This window comes from Anabrus simplex, chromosome 2 (genome assembly GCF_040414725.1).
Source record: "Anabrus simplex isolate iqAnaSimp1 chromosome 2, ASM4041472v1, whole genome shotgun sequence".
Classification (NCBI taxonomy): domain Eukaryota; kingdom Metazoa; phylum Arthropoda; class Insecta; order Orthoptera; family Tettigoniidae; genus Anabrus; species Anabrus simplex.
Window position 1 is genome coordinate 178475566 of NC_090266.1, and position 19027 is coordinate 178494592.

The following is a 19027-nucleotide window of genomic DNA, read 5'->3' on the forward strand; positions in this document are numbered from 1 at the left end:
TTTGATCCCAAGATTCCTCTCACAATTTTGCGTTCTCTTTTCTCCAGTTCTTCAAGGAGTCCTTTGTTGGCATTTAGAGACAGGGTTTCGGCTGCATATAGAACTACTGGCTTCAGAACTGTTTCATAGTGACGTATCTTGGTGTTTTGGGAAAGGCATTTTTTGTTGTAGATTGTGCGGGATGTTTGGTAGGCTATTTCCAGTTTGCGTACTCGCTCCTGATGTGCTTCTTTGTCCAGTCCATTTTTCATGATGATCTCACCCAGGTATTTGAATTTGTCTACTCGGGTGATGTCCCCGTATTTTGTATGGAGTTTTGGTGGAGCCTCTTTGATGTTAGTCATTACTTCTGTTTTCTCAAACGATATCTGCAAACCAGTTTGTTCGGCAATTTCCTTTAAAATTTCAACTTGAGCTCTAGCGGTTTCTATGTCGTTTGAGAGAACAGCAATATCATCGGCAAATGCTAAGCAGTCTGTGGCGATCCCCTTGGATTTGGTTCCTATTCTCAATGGACTGTAGTTGGTTTTCTGTAATCTCACCCGCCAGGTTCTGATGATCTTTTCAAGAACACAGTTTAAGAGATCGGGAAAGGGTAGCACTGACGCGGATTCGGAATTATTTGATAGGATAGTCAGCTATGTGGGAAACGACATGGAAAGAAATGTGATCGTAGCGGGAGATCTGAATTTGCCAGATGTCAATTTGGAAGGAAATGAGAACGACAGGAAGCATGACCAACAAATGGCAAATAAGTTAATATGGGAAGGACAGCTGATTCAGAAAGTGATGGAACCAACCAGAGGGAAAAATATCCTATATGTGGGGCTGATAAAACCAGATGAGCTCTATAGGGAAACTGAAGTAATAGATGGTATTAGTGATCATGAAGCTGTTTTTGTGGTAGTTAAAAATAAATGTGATAGAAAGGAAGGTCTTAAAAGTAGGACTGTTAGACAGTACCATATGGCTGATAAAGCAGGCATGAGGCAGTTTCTAAAAAGTAACTATGATCGGTGGAAAACGGTAAATAAAAATGTAAACAGACTCTGGGATGGGTTTAAAGAAATTGTTGAGGAATGCGAAAACAGGTTTGTACCTTTAAGGGTGGTAAGGAATGGTAAAGACCCACCTTATTATAATAGAGAAATAAAGAGACTAAGAAGGAGGTGCAGACTGGAAAGAAATAGAGTTAGAAATGGCTGTGGAAGTAAGGAGAAATTGAAGGAACTTACTAGAAAATTGAATCTAGCAAAGAAGGCAGCTAAGGATAACATGATGGCAAGCATAATTGGCAGTCATACAAATTTTAGTGAAAAATGGAAGGGTATGTATAGGTATTTTAAGGCAGAAACAAGTTCCAAGAAGGACATTCCAGGAATGATTAATGAACAAGGGGAGTGTGTATGTGAAGATCTTCAAAAGGCAGAAGTATTCAGTCAGCAGTATGTAAAGATTGTTGGTTTCAAGGATAATGTCGAGATAGAGGAGGAGACTAAGGCCAAAGAAGTAATAAAATTTACATATGATAACAATGACATTTACAATAAGATACAAAAGTTGAAAACTAAAAAAGCGGCCGGAATTGATCAGATTTCTGGGGATATACTAAAGACAATGGGTTGGGATATAGTACCATATCTGAAGTATTTATTTGATTATTGTTTGGTCGGAGGAGCTATACCAGATGAATGGAGAGTTGCTATAGTAGCCCCTGTGTATAAAGGAAAGGGTGATAGACATAAAGCTGAAAATTACAGGCCAGTAAGTTTGACATGCATTGTATGTAAGCTTTGGGAAGGCATTCTTTCTGATTATATTAGACATGTTTGTGAAATTAATAACTGGTTCGATAGAAGGCAATTCAGTTTTAGGAAAGATTATTCCACTGAGATCTGAATTTGCCACCTTATTATAATAGAGAAATAAAGAGACTAAGAAGGATTCCTTGTAGGATTCCAGCAAGATATAGCAGATATCTTGGATTCTGGAGGTCAAATGGACTGTATCGCGATTGACCTGTCTAAAGCATTTGATAGGGTGGATCATGGGAGACTACTGGCAAAAATGAGTGCAATTGGACTAGACAAAAGAGTGACTGAATAGGTTGCTATATTTCTAGAAAATAGATCTCAGAGAGTTAGAGTAGGTGGAGTTTTGTCTGACCCTGTAATAGTTGAGAGGGGATTTCCTCAGGGCAGTGTTATCGGACCTTTATGTTTTCTTATATATATAAATGATATGAGTAAAGGAGTGGAATCGGAGGTAAGGCTTTTTGCGGATGATGTTATTCTCCATAGACTGTTAAATAAGTTACAAGATTGTGAGCAACTGCAACGTGATCTCGAAAATGTTGAGATGGACAGCAGGCAATGGTATGTTGATAAACGGAGTTAAAAGTCAGGTTGTGAGTTTCACAAATAGAAAAAGTCCTCTCAGTTTTAATTACTGCGTTGATGGGGTGAAAGTTCCTGTTGGGGATCATTGTAAGTATCTAGGTGTTAATATAAGGAAAGATCTTCATTGGGGTAATCACATAAATGGGATTGTAAATAAAGGGTACCGATCTCTGCACATGGTTATGAGGGTGTTTAGGGGTTGTAGTAAGGATGTAAAGGAGAGGGCATATAAGTCTCTGGTAAGACCCCAACTAGAGTATGGTTCCAGTGTATGGGACCCTCACCAGGATTACCTGATTCAAGATCTGGAAAAAATCCAATTGTTGTGAGTGATTTCCGACAAAAGAGTAGCGTTACAAAAATGTTGCAATGTTTGGGTTGGGAAGAATTGAGAGAAAGAAGAGGAGCTGCTCAACTAAGTGGTATGTTCCGAGCTGTCAGCGGAGAGATGGCGTGGAATGACATTAGTAGACGAATAAGTTTGAAAGGCGTTTATAAAAGTAGGAAAGATCACAATATGAAGATAAAGTTGGAAATCAAGAGGACAAACTGGGGCAAATATTCATTTATAGGAAGGGGAGTTAGGGATTGGAATAACTTACCAAGGGAGATGTTCAATAAATTTCCAATTTCTTTGAAATCATTTAGGAAAAGGCTAGGAAAGCAACAGATAGGGAATCTGCCACCTGGGCAACTGCCCTAAATGCAGATCAGTATTGATTGATTGATTATCGGGGATAGCCCATCACCTTGTCGGACTCCTGTTTTGATGTCAAAGGAATGCGAGAGACATCTGTGGAACTTCACCTTGGATTTTGTATCGGTCAGGGTGGCTCTAATTAATGCCAGCAATTTCAAATCAACTCCAAATTCATTTAAGATGTTTAGCAGGACTTCCCAGTCAATGGAGTCGTACGCTTTCTTAAAGTCCACAAAGACAGACACATACTGCTTGGACCTTAGTGTACAATATCTGATGATCGTTTTGAGATTTTGAATCTGTTCAGCTGTTGAGCGACCTTTTCTGAACCCTCCTTGATATTCACCTATTTGATGTTCGACTTGTGCTTCCAAACGCTCCAGGATGGCAAGTGATAGAATTTTGTAAGTCACGGGTAGCAAAGATATTTCTCTGTAGTTGTTGATGTTCTTCATGCTGCCTTTTTTGTGTAATGGATGGATCAAAGCTATTTTCCAATCTTCGGGTAGGGTCTCCTTGTTCCAAATTTCTTCTATTTGCTTTTGCAAGATATCAAGTGATTCCTCTGGGGCATATTTCCATAGTTCTGCTACTACTGATTCTTCCCCCCCGGCGCTTTGTTATTTTTGAGACGGGCAATGTGGCGCTTGATTTCATCTCTGTCGGGTGGTCTGGAATCTGGGTACCTGAGTAAGGGTTCCTTGGTCTCAATGGCGCTTTGCGGTTTAGAGCAATTAAGTAAATTCTTGAAGTAATCTGCCAGAATGCTGCAATTTTCTTCATTTGACGTCGCCAGTGTGCCGTCCTTTCACTCGAAGCATAGAGATGCTGGTTTATAGCCAGTGATTTTGCGTTTGAAGGCTCTGTAGTACTCTCTGCTTTCATTCTTCCTAAAGCCTTGTTCTATCTTTTCAATGAGAGATTTTTCGTATTTACGTTTCTCAGTTCTGAACACCCTAGCTGCTTGGGCACGTTGGATTTTGTAGGTTTCCCAATCATTTTCTGACTTCGTAGAGTAGTACTGTTTCCACGCATTGAGTCTTTCTTGGAGGACTGATTCGCAGGTATTATTCCACCAGGCATACTTTTTGCTTCTTTTGATTTCTGCAACGTCTTTGGCGGCCTCAACAAGGAGACTTTTGGCGTTGTTAAAGTCACAGTCATTTGGTCTAGCCTTCTCCTGGAACTCCTCGACCCTTTGCCGAAGTTTATCATTGTCGAAGCTTGTGATCTGTTTAGTCTTGTGTTTGTGGGAATTGATTTGAATTTGATAAGAGAGATATAATGATCTGAGGCGACATTGATGCATTTCTTTACCTTGACATTCATAATCTCAGGGCTGTTTCTCCTGGAGATTGCAACATGATCAATTTGGAACTCTCCGAGAGCTTGGACGGGAGAACGCCAAGTCATTTGCTTTCTGGGTAGATGGCGAAAGTGGGTCGACATGAACTGCAGGTTATGATTTTCGCAAATGGACACCAGTCTTTTGCCGTTGGGATTGGTTCTTTTGTGAGCAGGGTAATTTCCTGTAACTTTCTTGTACTTCTGTTCACGACCTAGTTGGGCATTGAAGTCACCCAAAAGAAGCTTGACATGGTGTTTGGGGATTTTGTTTAATTTTTCATCCAGTAGGTCCCAGAAATTATCAACTTCGTCTGGATCAGACTTGTTCTTATCGTTTGTAGGAGCATGTGTGTTAACTAGGGCGTAGGTTTTGTTCGCGCATTTAATTGTGAGTATAGACAATCTGTCATTCACAGGTTCGAAATTTGCAACCGATTTAAGGATCTTGGTTCTAACAGTAAACGCGGTTCCAAGCATCACAGCTCCATTGAGGATTTCTCTTTGCGCTTTGCTCTTGAAAAATCGGTAGCCTTCGGATTCAAAGATCTCTTCATCTGGGTACCTTGTTTCCTGTAGGGCCATTATGGATATCTGATTTTCGTGAAGAGCTTTGGTGAGGGTTTTCAGCTTGCCAGTTTGTGTAAGTGAATTTATGTTGAAAGTTGCTAGAAAGGTTTTAGATTTTGGCCTGAGTTTTTGACTCTAGAAAAGATTGAATTACTTCATTTCAAACTCAGACCATTTGCATTGTTGATGTATCTGCTGTTGCCAGTGATGGATTTTAATTATCTGATTCTCCAAATTGGTGAATCACCAGAACCACATACAGGGTCTCCCATATAAACTTTTTGAGTGGCTCAGATGGTTGAGGCGCCGGCCTTCTGGCCCCGACTTGGCAGGTTCGATCCTGGTTCAGTCTGGTGACATTTGAAGGTGCTCAAATACATCAGCATTGTGTTAGTAGATTTACTGGCACATAAAGGAACTCCTGCAGGACAAAATTCCGGTACCTCGGCATCTCCAAAAACGAAAAACATAGTCAGGTGGACATAAAGTCAATAACATTGTTATTATCATATAAACTCAGACCGAACGCACGGTGCTTGTACTGTGCACTATGGCAACTGCCTCAGCTGAACTTACGACGTGCACGGCCACCCTGGTTTAAGCGTGCATACAATCTTATATGAAATCTTGCTTTATAAAATATACTGGAAGTGTCGTCCTTCCTGGGTTATACAGGCATTGTATCTGGTAACCACATTCTGGCTGACGCGAGTGAGTTCTGCCACTGTAGTGTTTCAGATTTCATTTGTAATGTTTTCTTTCAGTTCCTCCAATGTGAGAGGATTTGTTTGATACATTTTTTCTTTCATTTTACCCCACAAGTAAAAATCACACACTGTTAAATCTGGAAAACGAGGGGGAAATAGACCAGCACTGACCACAATGTCTGCAAACACTTCCGAGATTGTAAGAAGGGAATCTTCTGCTGTATGAGCAGAGGCTGAATCTTGTTGAAACCACCCACGAAATTTTTCTTCTTCCATTAACTGATGGAAGAACGGCATCAAAATATCCTCGTGGTACCTCTCTGCATTTACTGAATGAAAACCTACAACCTGTTTTCCAGTTATTGACCGGGTCAGGGATGTAATGAAAGAAGCATATATAGGCTGTTAGTACGATGGGGTCGCCACTCCCAAAGTGATATATTAATGACTGATAGATGCTATGAAATGAGAATGGAGAGTGTTGCTGTAATGAAGATGACAGGGAAAACCGTAGTACCTGGAGAAAAACCTGTCCCACCTCCGCTTTGTCCAGCACAAATCTCACATGGAGTGACCGGGATTTGAACCACGGTACCCAGCGGTGAGAGGCCAATGCGCTGCCGTCTGAGCCACGGAGGCTCTCTGCATTTACTGTTATCTCAAAAAACTAGGCCCAGTTATTCGTTGTACCCTAACAGCACACCAAACACCAATTTTCCTGTCATAATGAGGGACTTTAAAAACACCATTAGGATTTTCTGTACACCAATAGTGAGAGTTATGAAGGTTCACATGACCATTAAGATGAAACCAGGCCTCATCTGAAAGGAACACAAGCTGTGGACCTCGTACCTTTAAATTGTTAGAAACCTAGTCTAACCATCGTTGTCTTGGTCTCCCTGTACTTCTCTTACCTTCCATAACAGAATCCATTATTCTCATAGGCCACACACGACCCCACTACTGAAGCCGATTTATTTGTACAGTTTTATCCATAGAGTTTATTCCTAATTTTGCCTTTGTCTCCTAATTCAGAGTACCCTGGTGCCATTGTTCCCACCTTTTTGTACCAGCAATCATTCTCGCTACTTTCGTTTGTTACTTCTAACTTATGAATAAGATATCCTGAGTCCACCCAGCTTTCACTTGTGTAAAGCAAAGTTGGACTGAAAACAGACTGGTGTAAAGATAGTTTCATCAGGGAGGTGACTTCCTTCTTAAAGAATACTGTTGATCACAGCTGCGAGCTCACTGCATTAACTTTGCTGCACCTTGATTCAATCTCACTATACTACCATCCTGCAAAAACACATATCCTGAATACTTGAAATGATCTACCTGTTTGAGCTTTGTATTCCCAACCTGACATTCAATTCTCGTAGATTTCTTACCTACTGACATCAATTTAGTCTTGGAAAGGTTAATTTATATCATACTCATTGCACCTATTTTTTCAAGTTCCAAAATGTTAGACTGCTGGCTTTTGGCACAATCTGCCATTAAAACCAAGTCGTCGGTATAGGCCAAACTGCTTATTACATTTTCACTGAACTGAATCCCTCCCTGCCACTTAATACCTTTCAGCAGATGATCAATGTAAACTATGAACAACAAAGGTGAAAAATTCCAGCCTTGTCTAAATCCTCTAAGTACCTTGAACCAAGAACTCATTCTACCATCAATTCTCTCTGCAGTCCAATTTTCATCACAAATTCCTTTGATTGATTTTAACTATCTACCCTAAATCCCATAGTCCCCCAATATGGCAAACATCTTTCCCCTTGTACTCTGTCATATGCCTTTTCTCGATCTATGAAACATAAACATAACTATCTATTCCTCCTGTAGAATTTTCGATTATCTGGCGCATACTGAAAACCTGGTCCTGACAGCCTTTCCAGCCTTTCCAGGTTATCACCAAAATCTTTCCATGATTTCCTCTTGGATTCCTTCTGTTTCACTCTTGTTTTTTCCATCTACATACAATTCCCTCTCTGCATTAGTCCTTGTTTGGAGCCATTTGTGATATACCTTCTTTTTACTTTTACGAGCTACTCTCACTTCATCATTCCACCAAGATGTTCACTTTTCCCCATCATTACACACAGTTGTTGCTAGGCATTCCCTTGCTTGCTATTTCTACTGTATTTCCCTGTATGACACACATTCTCTTTCTTTGTCCTGAACCTACTTACTGACTTTTGTTTGTTTTTGCTAATCATATCCACGTATCTCTGTCTAATTTCCTCATCCTGGAGATTTTCTACACTTGTTTGTCTGCAGAGAGATTTCACTTTCTCTATCCTAGGCCTAGAGATACTCAGATCACTACAGATGAGATAGCGGTCCATATAAAAAAATCTCCAGTAAACCTGCACATTCCTAACAGATTTCCCAAATTCAAAGTCAGTTAAGATATAGTCTATTATGATCTGGTGCCCTTACCCTCCCATGTGTAGGGGAATACCCTTATGCTTGAAAAATGTATTCGTAACTGCAAATCTCATCGTAGCATAGAAATTCTTCCCAATCCTATTAGATTCCATATCTTCCCCACATCTTCCCCATATCATTCAGTTCTCATTCCAACTTTTGCATTGAAATTACCCATTGGCACTAACATATCCTTGCTGTTGACCTTGACTACGATATCACTCAATGCTTTATAAAACTTGTCAAATTCCTCCTCATCTGCACCCTCACAGTTCTTGTCCTTATTCCTCCAACTGCCAAATCTACCCACATCATTCGCTCATTTAAAAGCGGTAGTATTCCTGATGAACAGCCCTTTATACTCTTACTCTTCCCTTTTAAATACCCGTCAAGGACACTTTATAATCTTCTATCTCTTCCACGGTATCTCCCCTTATCTGAATATCATTAACTCCTAACACATCCAGATGCATCCTCTTTGCTGACTCAGCCAGTTCTATTTTCTTTCTTCCATAGCCTTTTTAATATCTAGGTAACTTGAATCGTATCAGAAAGTTCATGGTAATGCAAGAATACCGGGCGAGTTGACCATGCGGTTAGGAGCGCGCAGCTGTGAGCTCGCATCCGGGAGGTAGTGGGTTCGAACCCCACTGTCAGCAGCCCTGAAGATGGTTTTCCATGGTTTTCCATTTTCACACCAGGCAAATGCTGGGGCTGTACCTTAATTAAGGCCACGGCTGCTTCCTTCCCATTCCTAGGCCTTTCCTTTCCCATCATTGCCATAAGACATATCTGTGTCGGTGCGACGTAAAGTAAAATAAACGAAATGCAAGAAAAGGGACTCAAGTTAATCTTTTGGTAGAGTTGGCTATGCATATTTGTATTTACCTATGATTTAATCTGATAGTTTGCTTGCTGACTTTTGCCTGAGCTGGACATATAAGGTTTACTTGCTTGCCTTTGTTACTTGCTGTATTGAAGAATCTTTATGGGTTGTTTTTTTAGTGGGGGGCTGCTTTTATTGGACAACTCTGGTTGCCCAGACATTATAAAGATGGTTATAATGAAATGGCTATGAACAAATACACTGACTGACAGAGCAAATGCAACACCAAGGAGGAGTGGTTCGAAAGGGATGAAAGTTGGGGAAAAAACAGAGACGGCACGGACGAATAATTGATGTTTATTTCAAACCGATATGCAGGTTACACAATGCGCACGGCATCGACTCAGTAGGATGTAGGACCACCGCGAGCAGCGATGCACGCAGAAACACGTCGAGGTACAGAGTCAATAAGAGTGCGGATGGTGTCCTGAGGGATGGTTCTCCATTCTCTGTCAACCATTTGGCACAGTTGGTCGTCCGTACGAGGCTGGGGTAGAGTTTGCAAACGGCGTCCAATGAGATCCCACACGTGTTCGATTGGTGAGAGATCCGGAGAGTACGCTGGCCACGGAAGCATCTGTACACCTCGTAGAGCCTGTTGGGAGATGCGAGCAGTGTGTGGGCGGGCATTATCCTGCTGAAACAGAGCATTGGGCAGCCCCTGAAGGTACGGGAGTGCCACCGGCCGCAGCACATGCTGCACGTAGCGGTGGGCATTTAACGTGCCTTGAATACGCACTAGAGGTGACGTGGAATCATACGCAATAGCGCCCCAAACCATGATGCCGCGTTGTCTAGCGGTAGGGCGCTCCACAGTTACTGCCGGATTTGACCTTTCTCCACGCCGACGCCACACTCGTCTGCGGTGACTATCACTGACAGAACAGAAGCGTGACTCATCGGAGAACACGACGTTCCGCCATTCCCTCATCCAAGTCGCTCTAGCCCGGCACCATGCCAGGCGTGCACGTCTATGCTGTGGAGTCAATGGTAGTCTTCTGAGCGGACGCCGGGAGTGCAGGCCTCCTTCAACCAATCGACGGGAAATTGTTCTGGTCGATATTGGAACAGCCAGGGTGTCTTGCACATGCTGAAGAATGGCGGTTGACGTGGCGTGCGGAGCTGCCACCGCTTGGTGGCGGATGCGCCGATCCTCGCGTGCTGACGTCACTCGGGCTGCGCCTGGACCCCTCGCACGTGCCACATGTCCCTGCGCCAACCATCTTCGCCACAGGCGCTGCACCGTGGACACATCCCTATGGGTATCGGCTGCGATTTGACGAAGTGACCAACCTGCCCTTCTCAGCCCGATCACCATACCCCTCGTAAAGTCGTCTGTCTGCTGGAAATGCCTCCGTTGACGGCGGCCTGGCATTCTTAGCTATACACGTGTCCTGTGGCACACGACAACACGTTCTACAATGACTGTCGGCTGAGAATTCACGGTACGAAGTGGGCCATTCGCCAACGCCGTGTCCCATTTATCGTTCGCTACGTGCGCAGCACAGCGGCGCATTTCACATCATGAGCATACCTCAGTGACATCAGTCTACCCTGCAATTGGCATAAAGTTCTGACCACTCCTTCTTGGTGTTGTATTTGCTCTGTCAGTCAGTGTAAATTCAAATAGTAAACAAAGCTTAAGTGATAGGCTTACTTAAAATCAAAATATTATTTACAAACAAGATTCAACAAAATCAACAATACTAACTTTACACCATAATCACTTCTTCGATGTAACATGAACCACACAATGATATAAGAACAAGATGGGCTGCTCTCTTCAACTACAATTGTATCAGGTCTAACAGAGACCGTTGCAGTGCTCACCAGAGTAACTCAGCTGAGACACTCATTACTAACTAAACCGTACTACGAACATTATAACTAAACCAGATGATTTTTCGTTTATAACATTTTCAGGTTTACCTGGTTACAAAGCATGACACATACTATTGTTTGATGCAAAGAAACAGAAATTGGGATTTGTGGCACTTTTATTGCTTACCACATTCTGCCCTCAATTCATTTTCATAGTCATTATACAGATTTATCAGAGATACAACATTATTCATTCCTCATTGTGCACCACTAGTCACTACTGAGTTAGGGAAGAGAATGTCTCTTGACTGAGTATGGAGTTGAAGAAGTTATGTATGACTCATGGTCAATTGGCTTTACCGATCTACAGGATAAAGAAACTTAAGTACACATTTCACTATAATGACCTGCCTCTCTACCTTTGCTTGTATTTAAGTTAGTAAGAACTAGCTGATGTACCCGTGCTTCGCTACGGAATTCTACATTGTAAACAGAATTCGAGGTTAGGTAGTGTACACGTTGTGAGCAAGATTGTATTAAATTGCATAGCTCTTAACGTTACCCTAGAAACGCGACTGGGATGTCACCAAACATCTTTTCTCATATGAAGACTGGGGTATTGAATTTTAATTGTAACAGTAGGCTCGCTTGCCTACCTTCAGTCACAATCGGGTTGGGGAGTTTTCATTATAAAGGTAGACACTCTCTCCACCTGCCTTTTTACATCCTCAGAAAGACTGTCTTAGTGGATTTCCCAACTGAAATGAACACGGGTCATTACAATGACGTCAGTAGAAATGGCGCGATTAAAAGAAATCATTTTATATGAAATACTCCATCAAATGAAAACCACACATTTTCTCACTTTGAAGAACAGTACTACGCTGCCGATCTAACAGACCAAAGTTCCAGAGCTGGAATGACCAAGCCGCAGACAGCCGTGATCCGTGAACACTCTTCGTCTTTTTTCGGCGGGGGGGGGTGTGTGTGTGGAGTAGTGGTGAGTCCCAGGGCAAAAACGACGGCCTTTTACTAATCTGTTACCTAGTAGTACCCGATGAGTCGGAAAATCTCAATTCACTACACTGGCTGCGGAAAAATCTGACTTGGAGGCAAATTTTACCTCCAAGCCAGAGGAGAAACTGCTACTTTGGAATAAAATTAATGCAGAATTTAATGAAAGTGAAGAGGAGGAAGCTTTTCTTAAGAAACGGCTCTTTGCCGGGTTGAATTTTGAGTTATTTAGTGAATTGTGGTGCTATAATTTGGAATAGGCCCGAATTGTAATTCAAGAGCAGGTCATACTACTACTAAGTGAGCCTCTACCTTAAGTGTGCACACTGCTCATTCAAAACAACGCATCAGAGTAGGGATCGAATAGCTGGAGTACTATGATGAACCAGTGTGTCACGTACCAGGAGTATCAGAACATGCATGAACCAAAGGAATGGCATGCCAAAGAAGAAAGTTTTCTAACTCCCCAGCTATTTCCTGCCAGTATTCAGTCAGGCTGTTATACTCGGGACGCAGCAGTAGTCCCATCTATCGGAGTTGAGTGACAGCATAAGAGACAAAGAACATCACAACAAACAATGGTCAATGTAATGTTATTGTTGATCTATGTTATGTGCTTTCAATATTTTAGACCTTCACATTTATTTTTCGTCCAACTCTGAAATACCACTCTTATCATAGTCGGTACGGTGAAACAGAATAAAACATAAATGATCGTAAATTGTATTCTCTATAACTTTTTTGTTATGTAGTACTTTTCGTTAGGACCAATAACATAGTTATTTAAAAATTAAATTGTCGGTGCCTTCCTCTAAACTACAATTTCATCCAGGGTGAATAAAATTGTTTATAGCTTAGACTGTAGTTTTTTATTCCCTGACTCTATATACCAGTTTTCATTAAATTCTGTTAACCCATTTTCTTGTGGCTCGGCGTTGATAAGGAGTTACCAACAAAAATACAAATTCATGAATATCTGTGTTATTATAGCCGGTACGGTAAAACTGTATAAGACAAAAATGATGAGAAATTTAATTCTATATAACTTTAGATATGCAGTATTTATCGATAGGACCACTAATAATATAAATACTTGAGAATTAAATTATAGGCTTTCCCCTAAACTACCATTCCACTCAGTGTGAATAAAATTATTTATAGCCTAGATTGTAGAGGCTCATCCCCTGACTTTAGATACCGATTTTCGTTAAATTCTCTTTGGCCGTTTTATCGTGATGCGTGTACATACATACAGACAGACAGACAGAAATTACGGAAAAGTAAAAAGTGCATTTCCTTGTTACTGTGGAAATGACCAATACAGAAATACCATTCTTTTCAAATTCTGAGCAATGTACAGACAAAACTCTTATTTTATATATATAGATGTTATTCTCTGCTGACGTCGTCATCTGCATGGCTGGTATAGTTACTAGTAATTATATTTATAGCCTGTTTTTCCTCAGCTGCATATTTAGCGTATCGCCTTTACTACTACTTCTTGCATATTATTTGTTTTCATTGTTTGTCTTTATGAAATCAGTTATTTTGATTTTCAGCCATGTTCCTTTTTTATTGTATTAATTTGCTTTTAACTTTATAACTAAGTTCAATATTTGTTTCAGCCTGAAGTTATTGGAAGTTTGGTGAATTTAACCGAATTGTGGATTGATTCCAATCGTATCAGATGTGTACCAACGGTATGATCTTCAAATACATTTATGTTTATTATAATCCATGAATGTCTTTTGCTGCCATATTCTTACACTGTGTGATCCAGCTTGTGCTTGGCTGCTACATTTTAAATGCTTTTGATCAGCATATCTGTAAATGTTAATGATGGAAACATGTACTTATCTGAACAGCCATTCACTTGTGCAAGATCTTAACAGCTAGCTGCTGCATATCTGTACCACGATGGCATGTAGTGGACAATTACAGGTTGGGTCACTCAGTAGTATGTTCTGGTTTCGAACCAAGTGTTGTAATTTGATTCAGTTGAAACCAAGGAAACATGATGTGATAACTAGAGCCTGGGTTATATGTAATTTAAAAATGAGAAATATGTACATAAATATGTAGCTAAAATTGACAAAACATATAGTTAAATATGTAATAAATAAAAAATGTAACATATCTAAGCTTTATCTGATGTATTCTTGTACACAGAAAAGGAAACAAAACTGAAAATAAAGTTAAAAGTGCAGATATTATTCAACCTACGATTTTCATTTGGAGTTGCAATTAATAATTAAATATTTTTCTAAATTTTCTGCGGTCATCAAATGCTTTCAGTCTGTTAGAATGTTCTTATATACATAAAAAGACGTTTCACTTCACATGAAGTCACTGGTGCGTATTTCAAATGAGGAATGATACTGGAAGATATGTTCTCATTTTCAGGGAGCTGCACAGACTCACCGTTAAGTACTTGGCATACATTTGAAACAATTTTGTATCCTGGTTTCTTTTTCAATACATCATTTAATTTTACTGAAACACACTCACCAATTGCTCCCGGCACAACACTCAATTTACTGAATGCATCTTCCACTATAGACATAGATTCATGGAGGGTCAGTCCAGAAGTTTCCAGCTTTGTAATGCTGTTCGGAACCCAACTAAAATGGCTTGTGATTTATGCAGTCAATGAAGCCACCTTTGAATCTTGAAAGGCACTCATACACTCACGCACAGACGCTGCATTTTAAGGAGGAAATGTTTCCACCACTGACTTTACTTCTTCAAAATGTTCATTAAAGAAGTTCTCAGCTTCTATCCATGTTCCCCACCTGGTGATCATAGGCTGTGGAGGTGAAAACACATCTGGTAACAATTTCTTATACCACTGCACGTGATAGGGAGATTTGCGGAAAACTTTTCTTGTTGCTGATACTAAAAACCATTCACTTCAGGCAGTGTTGTTTTTATGGTCTCAGCTACTCTATGTAATCCATGTGCCAAATATGTGAAGTGGACCATGTTGCGGTAAAACACAGACAACGCACCCGCAGCTTTTAGCATATAGGATGCAGCATCTGAGCCGAGTACCAACATGTTTTCTTCGTTAATCTCTAACACTTTAAGTCAGTTGTTGATGAATAGCAAAACTGTAGCATGATTTGTCTGTTCCAGTGGTTTGCAGTAAATTAAATAAGACAGGGAGCCTCTGGATTCAATTTACTTGCTAGGAGATTTGCATTGAAACGACCCAAGGCATTGGTAGATTCGTCAATGGCAATCCATATGTATAAATCGCCAATTCAGCTCTAGTAAATGTGTTGGAAGATGGTCCGCCTAGTCAATACTATTTATTTATTTACCTTTCACCTTAACATCTAGTACATGTTTCGAGAATATTATGCATTCTCTTCCTCAGCTAGTAGATTAAAATTCAGTATACAATAAGACCTGACTAAAATAGTGGGGGGCCCCCATTAAAAATTCAAAACCATGAGTATTACAATGTAACACTTAAAAATTTGGATAGTACAAACATAGAATTAAAATCCCATTTTGTCAAGTACAAATTAAAAACATTCTCATTTGTTCATGTCGGAGCCTTTTTGTTAATTTCTATTTCATTTCCTTTTTATAGACCATTTTAACCTATTTTCAACCTGGCTGCATAATACATCTATCAACTGAAGATAATGGCAGGACTCCAAGTTTTAACGCAACTTCATTTATTCTTGTACAAATCCAATTGAACTACGCAAGATAGTATTACAGTTACTAGGACACCGTAAATTCACATCATTATACGACGTTGTGTCCAATATTTTAATTTAAATAGACATCATTTTAACACCCATTAATGGTGGATATCGGCAGGACTTCAAGTTTTAATGCAATTTCATTCATTCCTAACTCAACTTTTTTGAACCACGCATGGCAACTTCAAGGACATTGTGAATTCATATCATCACAAGACGTTGTATTTAATTAGACATTAGACATTACTATATTGTGTTTTTAATTTGTACTTGACAAAATGGGATTTTAATTCTATGTTTGTACTATCCAAATTTTTAAGTGTTACATTGTAATACTCATTGTTTTGAATTTTTAATGGGGGCCCCCCTATTTTAGTCAGGTCTTATTGTATACTGAATTTTAATCTACTAGCTGAGGAAGAGAATGCATAATATTCTCGAAACATGTACTGTGACGTATTGTGCAACATAGTTAAGATATCTTGAGAGCTTTCTCCAAAACTAATCTTTTCATCCCAGTTGAAAGAAAAAACTACCAAACGATGTCTGTGCATAGGCCACACTGCACCGAGGAGTCGATCACATCAAACAAGAAAGGAGCAGAGTGAGCGGAAGCAGTACTGGGGGGGGATAGTAGGAGAGGTTTACCGTGGTAGGTACCAAACATCAAAAAAGAACACCACGTTGCAAAAAATTTTAGATGACCAAGTGTATTGGAAACAGCAGCTTTAACGAGAATACAGTACACACTAACATTTTTGGAGAAAATAGATCTTCAAATATACCCTGGACATTTTAGGAAAGTATCAAAGGGATAATTAAGCTAAACCTACAGAATAAAATTGACCAATATATATATAAGAGATTAAAACGGAACTGCCATGCAAGGTCCGTGCTTTAACAGTTTTTCCAAAGTTATAAAGATAATCATCTCAGATGATATATTTCTTATGTAGAGTTTCAAAACCTTTGAAAGAACAACTCTTTTTTTTGGTCAATAAAATTGGTGAAAAAAGTTTATCACAATATACATCTTGTTAACCAAGAAGATATAGTCCGAGCAAAAATCCCAGGCATTGATTACAAAGACAAAATAGCTTGGGTCCCCGTTTTAGAGGAAACGTTCTCGAAAGGGGACTAACCCACAGATAAGTTTGGACAAAATTACAAAAATCGTTACATAGAACACTGTGTCAGCGTGAATCTCGACCATGTAATGGAACTAGATCACAAAACCAGTTTTCTCAATTATTATTATTATTATTATTTTGAAAAGAGAGGTGTCACACACACAATCACCTCAAAAGATAATTATTAATATTATTATCTGATCAAACTTGGAGGGAACAAGTACACTTTTACCATGAAGATCAAGAAATATTTGGCCACACACAAAAAAAAAAAACGAATACGCCTCCAGGGCGCCCTAATATAAAAAGCATATACACCTAATAAAAGAGAAAAGGGTAGGATAAAAAGGAGGATCAGTACAATAAGGATAAGTGAGGATAAGAAAGGAAACTCCGACTGCGTAATGCTGGAGAATGTTTGATCTGCCAATAGATTTTTTTTAGAATCGTCTAAGGTTGTGAAAGTTCTGTTTGACGATGTTTAGGCTCAGTCCACATCACCAAGTGTTCAGCACTAAAAATCAATTAATCTTAATCAGTTTGGAGGTGGCAAGAAGTTGGACTCGAAACCAAGGCCTTGAAAGTTTTCATAGCATGCCATCACTCAAAATGCCGAAACAGGCCGAGTTTTAAAGTTTCCAAAACAAGTTTAGTAAATGATATGTTTAGCTCACCAAAGTCCTTTCAGAATAACTCCATCAGCTGGTAGGGAAGGAAATGGCGCAGCACACGGCAAGCCGTGCGAGGTCCGTAGTCCCTCCACACACACACACACACACACACACACACACACACACTATTTTACAGAAGATGATGCCAGTCTGCCCAAGACGGGCCAAGCAGTCCAATATATACACGCCCGGAAGCGAAGACCAGTTCATTCGAGAAAGATCATGTGACGTGGCAGATGACGTAGTAGGTGCGAGGCAGACAGAAAGACAGCAGTCAGTGTGTCGAGAAATGTCGGAGGGTAACGACAGGTGAGCAAAGTAAGGTAATTCCGATGATAGGAAGGAGTATTGATAACCAGAGCAGATAATAATAATAGCATTATAGTCTTGTAGAAACATAAAATTGTAGAGTATGTGGAGATGTACATGCGACGAAGTTTGCAGAAACTCGTAGAACGTCGATGGAGAGGTTATGGCAGTAGCACGTTACAGTACTAGATTTTAAGGTGAAAGGTAAATAAATAAATAGTATTGACTAGGCGGACCATCTTCCAACACATTTACTGTTACTAAGTCAATACGGATCCAATCCCGACCATCATGGTCAAGATTATTAATAATTCAGCTCTAATCGTTTCCATTGTGTCTATGTAGCAGGAGTTCAAATAGTTTTTTCCAGAGTGTTGATTCATCTAGAATATTGAAGTTGCAATATTTGCGTAGGAATCCTTGAAACTTCGGAACTCCAAGTTTATACCATGGTATGTTTGCAGCGACCATTGCCATGCACAAATTTTTATTAAATTCATTGGTAGAAGACGAAAAAGGTGTCGACACCCCCTTGTGTAAGAACAACTTGTTTCTTCAATGGAACACGTTTTTATTTCTCACGTGAAGATCGGTTTTGAAATGCTGTTCTGATTGTGACTTCATGGAGCACCCAATACGTTTGTCACACACTCTGCATAGCACGATTTTACCATCACTTGTAAAGGCTTCGTCGATCAAAATCCAGTCTTGTAACTTTGATGCTAGTTTGGATGCGACTGGTGCCATAGTGATTCACTAACTGTGATTACAAGAAATAAATTGACAAGAGGGTCCACTTTTCAATACAATTTATAGCTTATAATCACTAACTGTGACTCAGAATATGGTTCAAGCAAGTGGTGTTTTTTTTTTTTCCCCTCACAGGTTGCTTTTGCCAAGCAGTCATCCCATCCACAGGGTAAATTTCACTTTGTGACTTTCTCTGCAGTAGGAGCAACATGTCATTGACCCACCCTTCACATTGTAGCGTTACTTCTTTAACATAGCTAAGGGATGCGATTCTTTGACAGAATACTTCTCTTTAAATTATTAAATTATTTTTAGATGTTAGAGACGTACAGGCTTTAAAAACCATTTTCAAACGTTTTAAGTCAATATAAAATTAGTGAAAAAACAATTTTCTTTCAAATGCGCAGTATCCTTCAAAATATTTAAAATATGTAATAATTAAAATATTTTTTATGCATCGAAATATGTAAAAATGTGTAACTTTAAACTCCTGGAATAATGGTCATTTTAGTGTGATTTGCTGACATTTTAGCTTTTCTTGTAGCTACATACATGGGAACAGAATATGCAATTACAA

At 39.7% G+C, this 19027-nt stretch overlaps 1 protein-coding gene across 1 annotated transcript in view; it reads left to right on the plus strand.

Annotated features, from left to right (window-relative positions):
- Lap1 (leucine rich repeat containing protein 7 lap1) overlaps window positions 1-19027 on the plus strand; it is a 472349-nt gene that overhangs the window by 173975 nt on the left and 279347 nt on the right. The window contains exon 5 of the mRNA XM_067139879.2: window positions 13500-13574. Coding sequence (XP_066995980.2) covers window positions 13500-13574 — 75 coding nt within the window. The remainder of the gene's footprint in view (window positions 1-13499; window positions 13575-19027) is intronic.